The sequence below is a fragment of the Bos javanicus genome, chromosome 12 (assembly GCF_032452875.1).
Source record: "Bos javanicus breed banteng chromosome 12, ARS-OSU_banteng_1.0, whole genome shotgun sequence".
Classification (NCBI taxonomy): Eukaryota; Metazoa; Chordata; class Mammalia; order Artiodactyla; family Bovidae; genus Bos; species Bos javanicus.
This window is the reverse complement of record NC_083879.1, coordinates 75,950,378-75,958,954: the sequence shown is the minus strand read 5'-3', so window position 1 is coordinate 75,958,954 and position 8,577 is coordinate 75,950,378. Positions and strand designations below refer to the sequence as shown.

The 8,577-nt window shown below is 52.4% G+C and overlaps 1 protein-coding gene across 1 annotated transcript in view; it reads left to right on the top strand.

The window, feature by feature from the left end:
* The first annotated feature begins 3,154 nt into the window (after positions 1 to 3,154).
* The window catches only part of STK24 (serine/threonine kinase 24), a 95,518-nt gene continuing 90,095 nt past the window's right edge, over positions 3,155 to 8,577 (top strand). Inside the window, exon 1 of the mRNA XM_061435253.1 lies at positions 3,155 to 3,668. Coding sequence (XP_061291237.1) covers positions 3,627 to 3,668 — 42 coding nt within the window. The 5' untranslated portion in view covers positions 3,155 to 3,626. The remainder of the gene's footprint in view (positions 3,669 to 8,577) is intronic.

Here is an 8,577-nt window from a genome sequence, read left to right as displayed (position 1 = left end):
AGGAGGTTACTGTCGGCCATACTGGGGAATGTCTGCCTATGGCTGAGTGAAACCAGTACCTCCTTTTTGGTTTCTCTCTTCTCTTTGAAGGAGAACACTGCTCAGTTGTATATATATGGTCGAAGGAGGAAATGAAGTTTAGTTGGGATGAGGAGATAAGCAGGGAATAGGGAAACAGACCAGCTAATGAATGCAAGTCACTGTGTCCAGATAAATCCTATCCTGTTGTAACTGACATGGGCTTAGCTTCACTAGTCTCTGGGATTCTTAATACTTAAAAAAAATTATTTATTTGGTTGTGCCAGGTCTTAGTTGTGGCATGTGGGCTCTTTTAAAAAATAATAATTATTTTTATTTTTGGCTGTTCTGGTCATGTTGTGCCAGGTCTTAGTTATTGTGTGTGGGATCTTTTTAAAAAGTAATCATTATTTTTGACTGTGCTGGGTCTCCGTTGCTGTGCACGGGCTTTCTGCAGTTGCGGTGAGCAGGGACTACTCTAGTTGTGCTGCGCACATGGCTTCTCTTATTGTGGAGCACAGGCTCTGGGGAGCACAGGCTTTCGTAGTCACAGCTCCCAGGCTATAGAGCACAGGTTCCATAGTTGTGGTGTAGGGGCTTAGTTGCTCTGTGGCATGTAAGATCTTCCCAGATCAGGGATCAAACCCATGTCTCCTGCACTGGCAGGTGTGAGCCACCAGGGAAGCCCCAGCACGCAGGACATTTAGTTGCAGCATGCAGACTCTCACTTGCGGCATGTGGGATCTAGTTCCCTGACCACTGATTGAACCCAAGTCCCTTGCATTGGGAGTCTGAAGTCCTAGCCACTAGATCACCAGGGAAGTCCCCTGAATACTTTTTATGCCTAGATGACTATGCACCCCTGCCGCCCCCGGGTCATTTGTTGGAAACTAGCCCACTGCAAAGTGGGCCCAAGGGTTCTTTGAATTTCCTATGCTACTGCCTCAGATCAGTGCCTGGATATTCCTGTTCACTTATCCTATTTCTTCCTCATTTAGCTGCCATGTTATTGGCCTGGTGGCTGACCCTAGTTCAGTTCAGTTGCTCAGTCGTGTCCGACTCTTTGCGACCCCATGAATCGCAGCAGGCCAGGCCTCCCTGTCCATCACCAACTCCTGGAGTTCACTCAAACTCATGTCCATCGAGTCAGTGATGCCATCCAGCCATCTCATCCTGTCGTCCCCTTCTCTTCCTGCCCCCAATCCCTCCTAGTATCAGAGTCTTTTCCAATGAGTCAACTCTTCGCATGAGGTGGCCAAAGTATTGGAGTTTCAGGAAAGACGTATTAGCACAATGGTCTCTATTGGTTGAATACTAACTAAAAAAAAAAAAAAAAATTCATCTTTAATTCCAGGGCTGCTGCTGCTAAGGCTAGCCACTGCTAAATCTTGGGGCATATACTTCCAAGTTTTTCTCTATTTATACATTTACACACAAAATTATACACACACTCACACACACATATATATGAAGGGTTATATATTTAAATATAACTTCATATATATGAAGTAACTTGAGATCAGACTGCTTTCTACCCTGCATTTCCTTAACAATATATCTTGAAGATATTTTCCCATGTTAGTAAATATTGAAGTACATCACTTTAAATGACTGTACAAATATATTATCATTTAAGTAAGTCTCAGACTTTTAATCGGTTCCCAATTTTACCACCATCATAAATATCACCGCATTGCATCTTTTTATATCCATTCTTCCGCACTTCTCCGTTGTTTCCTTAGGAAAATGCCTGCGTTAAAGATGCTGAGCATTTTTAATATTCACACTGCTGTCTGCTCTGCCGTCTATCTCTTTATGTACGCTTTTTTTTTTGTAAACACAATTTACACAAGCCGGTGAGCCCCCTAAGCATCAAGGTTCATGCTTTTTTTTTAAGTTTGTATTCGCTCTATTCTCTTCACAGTACTTGCGGGTGGCAGGGTTTCAGGGCTCAGTGAAGGTCGCACACTAGGGACCACCGTGAGGTATCTGAAAGTATCCTGGAAGATGCTGAGGATAAAAAACATGCAAAATTTCCCAAAGGAAAGCGGGGAGTAAGTTTTTAAGCACCTCACTTCTTGTCTGATCCAGAGCGCCGCAGGGAACTCTGAATCCAGTTGACACCTCTGAGAAGAAACACTCCTCAGTTCGGTGGAGGGCTTTTTAACTTCTTCCAACGGTCTGCGAACTCTCTGGGGCTCATTTTTGGAGGTCCAGCCTTGGTGCAACGTCATTCACCGGCACGAATGTAGACGTCGGGGTCCTAGCAACCCCGGCTGCAGCCGGTCCCTTCAGGGGGCTGCTGCTGTTGGTCGTTGTAAACAAACTACTACTTTCTGGAGGCAGCAGTGACTCATTCCTTCTTGTTTCTTTCCTCTGGAGTCGGAGAAGAGGTGACTAGAAGGTGGAGGCAGCAGAAAGAGCGGGAGAGAGCCAGGGGAAAGTCGAGACATCGTTTCCTTCCATTGTCTTCCCTTCCTCCTTGGCCCTCCCTGCCCGCTTCTCCCTTCTGGTGGGTGGACGTCCCCCGCCCCCACGCCTTGGTCCGGGGCCCAGAGACGATGGGGTTCAGCCCCCTCAATTTTTTTTGGCTAAGTTCACAGCTGCTAGTATTCCAAGTGCTTTCAAGCAGCCAAAGCACTGGAAACGAAACGCTTTCGGCCTCTCCCCTCCCGGAGGGCTTCCTCCTCGGCTTGGTTTGGAAACTTCACCCGGACACCGAAGAAGCTCCGCCCCGGTAGTTTTGAACCGGCCGCTGGCCGAGACCCCGCCGGGCCCCCAGGCTCTGCCCTCGGGGAGGTGGCCTGGGGCCCGTCGCCAGGCCGAGAGGGGTGGGCTTCCTTGGAGGGCAAGCCCAGATCCCCCGGGGCGTCCGACCGGCCCGGGCCTGCAGGGCGGGGTGGGCTCATGGCCCATCCCTGACTGTGAAGATCCCCACGCCCCCCCATCTCACCACCGGGGAGGACCCCTGCCCCCCTCTAACTGAGGCCCCCAGTCCTGCACCCGCCCGCGCGTCCCCCTCCACCTGGCCCGGCCCGCGGGGAACTGGGGGCACAGCCCGCGAGAGCCGCGCAGACCTCCACCCGGCCCGGCCGGCGGCGAGGGCGGCTGCGGCCTAGGGCGCCAGGCGGCCGCGAGCCTCCTCCCCCTCCCGGAAGCGCGGGGCGGGGTCCCCGGCCGGGCCGCGGGGGCGGGCGCGGGGGCCGGGCCGGGGCGGGGCGCGCTCGGCGCTCGCGGGCTGGGCCGGCGGTGCGCGCCCCACTCCGGCTCCAGGCGCCAGCGCGCGGGCCCAGGCCGCCCGGTTCCAGCCCAGCAGCAGCGGCGGTAGCAGCAGCAGCAGCGGCGGCCGCTCGCGGGGAGGCCCCGCGCTCCTCGCAGCCCCTCCCCGGCGCGGTGCATGGAGACGAGGCCCGCCGTCCGCCCCTGAGCCCGCCGCCCGGCCCAGAACCCACGGGGGGCTAGGGTGGCCTCGGGCTCCGGCCGGCCGGCCCCCCATCCCCCGCCCCCGGCCGCCCGAGGAGGGCTGCGCGCGGCCCGCGGGCCTCTTCGCCCGCGCGGATCGCCGCGGCCCGGCCGTCCCGTCCCAGGAAGTGGCCGTCCTGACCGCCATGGCTCACTCCCCGGTGCAGTCGGGCCTGCCCGGCATGCAGGTACAGGCAGGAACCCGGCCGCCGAGGGGCGGGAGGGATGCGCGGGCCGGGGCGGAAGCGGGGAACTTGGCGGTGTAAACACGGCCGCTCCCCCCACCCCCAGTTCCTCCGAACGCTGCCCCTTCCGGGGTCGTGCCGGCCTCCCGCGCGGCGCTCGCCGCCTCCGGGGCGCCCTGCCCGGCCCCGCGGCCCCGGTCTCGGGGGTGGGGTGGGGGCCGTGCAGGGACCTGTGGGGCCGCGGCCCGGAGGCGGCCCTCGCGGGTCGGGAGTCGCGGTGGTCCGGGGGGGGCGGAATGTGCGCTGCTGGCCGCGTCGCCCTCCTCGCGTCCCCCTCCCGAAGAGCAGGCCCCGCGCCGGGCCATCCCCTGGGAAGAAGTGATGTGGAGAAATGCCCTTGGAGGCCCGGCTCGCTCTCGGGGCCCGGGTGCGGGCTAGGGGTGGGCGGCGGTGGAGGCCCTGGTCCCTCCCCACCCCCGCTACCCCGGAGAGGGGGGCCCCCGGGCGCGCCCCGGCTCGTCCCGGCGGGCGGAGGAGACAGGGCGGGGAGAGGAAGGGGTAAGCGCCAGCTCCGCTTTCAGCGCGTTTGTCCGAGCGCTTCCTCCCGGTGCAGACGGACGGGAAGGTGCGAAGCCTGGAAGCCCGTTCTGGAAGGGAGGAATCGATCGGACAGCATGCACTCGGACAGCGTGGGTCCCGGGACTCTGGGCTGGACTTGGAGACTCGATTGGATCCGGCCACTGAGAGTCCCTTCCCACTAACCCTCTCCGTGGCTACTCTGTGGCCTGTTGGCCTCCCAGGGACTTAATATTATTATTATTTTTTCTGGCGTGGGGGCGGGGAGAGACATTGAATTTCACATTTACCTAGATGTATCAACGAAAGTTTTTCGCCTTCGGGGATTATGTTTAGCCCTTTGAAAAATAAAACCACCTTCCTCGGCTAGTTTGTAATGTGTGTAAACGGGTAAATGGTGGCAAATGTTTGGGATTAAAAATCTCACGGAAGGGTTACGGTATCTCTCAAAAGTTTTGTTCCCCCCAGGTTAGCCGGGCGAGGGAACGTACGAACTTTAAGTAAACAAGCACAAGTATCCGAGTGGATTATTTGTATTTCAGTGTTCAACGTGCTGTTTCGTTTTTGTGTGTGTGTTTTTTTTTTTCCTCCCCTCCCTCTTGAGGGCTGAGAAGTATTTGGACCACATGGGAGCCAGGAATCTGCCCCCCTCATTAGAGAGAGAGCTTTTCTCTCTCTAAATCCGAAGTAGAAAACTCGACTTCATTGTTCAGGTTTGATATCTAGAAAAATAGGAGCACAAAGTTACCTGGATTTTAGCTTTTTTTTTTTTTTTTAAGTGGAGTAACAGTTAACATTGATAACTTTACTGTGCTTAAAAAGAAAACTGTCCTTGTACCTCCTGTAAAGAGCTTTTAAACAACACGCATTTAAAAACCTAAGCTACTGCTGACCGCTAGGTAGAAATCAGATGTGGTTTCTTGGTATTTCCTAAAATTCTTGCTTTGGTTTGGTTTGAATTTAGAGACAGGAAAGCAGGGTGAACTGGGTAAAAATGTATTTCTGACCAGTAGAGCAAGAAGGACCTCTTGTAATGATTTGAAAAAAACCAAAAAAACAACCAAAAACCACATTTGCTCAGTACTTTCTTGAGATATACTCTTATGCTGTTAATCAGGTTGTAATCTAGTACACATGGCCTGCTCAGTACTACCACTGAGGTGTAGTCAGCCTTTGTGGAAAGCGAATCTATTTAAAAAGGTACTTAAAGCCTCTCTGGCTGATGCCCTCAAGTCAGTATCAGATGGTCACCAGGTGGTTATCTAGTCTCAACACTTTTTTTTCTCCTCACCTTTTAATTTTTTGCTTCAGGAGTGTGGGCCAGAATTCTTAGTCTTGGATAAGGAAGATACATTTCTTCAAAAAAGAAAAGTTTGCCTCCCCAACCATATTTCCTCCGTAAGGTTACCAGGGAGCTGTTTTTATTTTGCTTTGTCAGTATAAAGGCTGGTAAATTTTTATTTGGTTGAAACAACTAGGTTTTCAGCTGTTGCAGTTTTAGGGGCGCGAGGTGGCTTTGGACAGTCATCCCTGTGTTGAAGTGCCTCCATACAATGTATGATGATTGTTTCTGATGTGCCATTTGGGAAGGAATAGTCTTTCCTTCTCCCTTCCACTCCAAAAGAAAAACAACACACACATTTTATTTTCTGCTTTGAATCAGCAGCTGCTGCTGCCCAGGGAGGCCTTCCTCAGAGTTGTTATTGAGGATTAAATTAAAGGCACACCTGCCTCGGACGGCTTTCCAGGATAAAACGGGAGGAAAGTACTAACCCACCTGTGCCCTTGCCCTGTTAATCCGATCTCCCTCCCTTTTTTCCTCTTTCATCTCCTGACCAGGATTTATGTGGAGATGGCTTAAAAATTTCAAGAAAGACAGCAGAGTGGATTCAGGCAGCCTAGGCAAAGATCCTTAAAAAAAAAAAAACAACCTGAATTAAAAGAATAATTGCAGTTAAAACATCCTTCTTCATTGTCTTGCAAATCATTTTTATGCCTCTTGATTCTTACTGGTACCATCTGAGGCGCAGGTGTAATTTATGTTATTTTCTAGAGGTGGAAACCAGCAGAAACTAATTGAACTGACCCAAGGTGAGAAGGTGCATTATGTGGCAATTTGTGACTAGAGACCAGGTCTTTCCTACTTTTGAACTCATACTCCTACTGGCCTTGCTGAATTACTGTCTTACTACTTTAGCAGAAAGTAACATTTGTTTCATCCCTACTTGGATTTGCAGAAGGAATTAAAATACGAGATTGATATTTTGTTTGTTCCATCAGCAACTGTTATTGAACGCTGTTGTGCCAGGTACTCCATGAGGGGTTGATGGCTGTACGTCTGAATGAGTTATCCATTTTAATAACTGTTTCATAAGAGTTGGGGGTGGGGGACAGTTTTCCTTTTTTTTTTTTTTTTAACCTCCCACATCCCAGTTTCATTAGCATTGGGGAAAAATGGAAATCACGAGCTGAATGTAGTAACTACAAATAGACATAAAGAAATTAGGTTGAGTGGTAGATTTAATAACTCCCTGTCCTTCATTGAACATTTGTTGCTTCTCAGTTTAATTCAGATTAAAAGAGGAGCAAGCATCAGCTGGAGACGGACGGCAGCACTGATCAGCTTTTAGTTGCAGAAGTTGTAAGTTAGAATTAAATCTTGGTTTATAAATTTCTATAATGGAATTTTATGAGTCACTTTAAACCTCTTTTGAACTGTGACCCATGTAAGAAATACATTTTACTTCAAGACCTGAAACTAAAAGTTTCAGAAGACAGTCCTAATCCTCACTCCTTGTGTGCTGCTGTGCGATGCGTTTTATTAAAGAGAAGAAAGGAGCCGTTGCAAAACTAAATTGATTTCACAGCTGACTGGAGTATTGTCGTTCAGTCGCTAAGTCGTGTCCGACTCTTTGTGACCCATGGATTGCAGCACGCCAGGCTTCCGTGTCCTTCACTATCCTGGAATTTGCTCAGGCTCACTTCCATTGAGTCACTGATGCCATCCGATCGTCTCGTCCTCCCACTGAAGTCTGCTCTGTTGACGTGTAACACGTGTGTTGGGCCCAGTCAGCTCTAGCCTGTGTTGAGGATGTCATACATCCCAGGCGGCGCTAGTGGTAGAGATCCCACGGTCAATGCAGGAGCCGTAAAGAGACGTAGGTTCGATCCCTGGGTCGGGGAGATCCCCTGGAGGAGGGCATGGCCACCCACTCCAGTATTCTTGCCTGGAGAATCCCATCCACAGGGGACCCTGGTTTTCTGCAGTCCATAAGGTCACAAAGAGCCTTGATTGGAGCGACTTAACATGCAACTACATATAAGATAGTCTCATATTTGAAAGTACAGACCGTTGACAGGAAAAGCTGGAAAAGAAGAGTCTCTACTTGTCACCATCATCCTTCCATTTCTCTTGCTGCTTGGAGAACCCTTCGCTGAGAATGCCTTTTGCGAGGGGAGCGAGAAACGTTGAATGGCCATAGGCAGTGAGTTGGGACCCTTCACCCGCGCTCTCACTCCCCCTGGGGACACCCGTGCACGCTGGCGATCTGGAGACAAACAGAGGATGGCTGCACTTGATTGTGCCTTCAGCGCTCTCTGACTCTTCCTTCTGGGTGGCCCATCTCCACAGTTCTTTCCTGTTTCTGTGGAAGAGGCCTCCCCGCGTTCAGCCTCTTGACACCCTGCACCCTGGGCAGAGGTCGGTGTGAGTGTGTGGACTTGGTGTATTTGTGAGGTGGGGGGCCCTGAGGCACTGGAAGGGAAGGCCGATCTGTGGAGTGCGATCTGGCATTGGGCTGGATGGGGAGCCCGCATACACGCGGCGTGTTTCTCCAGCAGCCCCGGCAGGTGAAGCCTCCTCCTGGCCTGTCCTCAGGAAGTCTGCAGCCTAGCGAGGGCCGATCAGGGTGCTCTGCCGAGGAAGGTTCAGAAGGGTGGGGGGCCGCACACAGCAGGGCTCCGGGTTGGGCAAGTGAGCTTGAGGGGCCTCGCTGGGACCCGGAGCTGGAGCTGGAGGGGTGGCACCTGGGGTGAGGCCCTGCATTCCCTGCTGCCTGGGGCTGAGTGCTGTCAGAAGCCTGCTTCCTGCGTGTGGTGGGAGAAGGTGGAAGAATGCTGGGCGCACTGGTGCCTGCTCAGAAGTTGGTGGCAGCTCTTCAGTGGTGAGCTTCGGGCCTCGTTGCTCCGTGGTATGCGGGATCTTCCTGGACCAGGGATCGAACCTGTGTCCCCTGCATTGGCAGGCGGGTTCTTATCCACTGTAGCACCAGGGAACTCTTAACCTTTGTTTTATAGTCTTTATTACTCTTTCATGCCCCTTGCATTTGTTCTGACC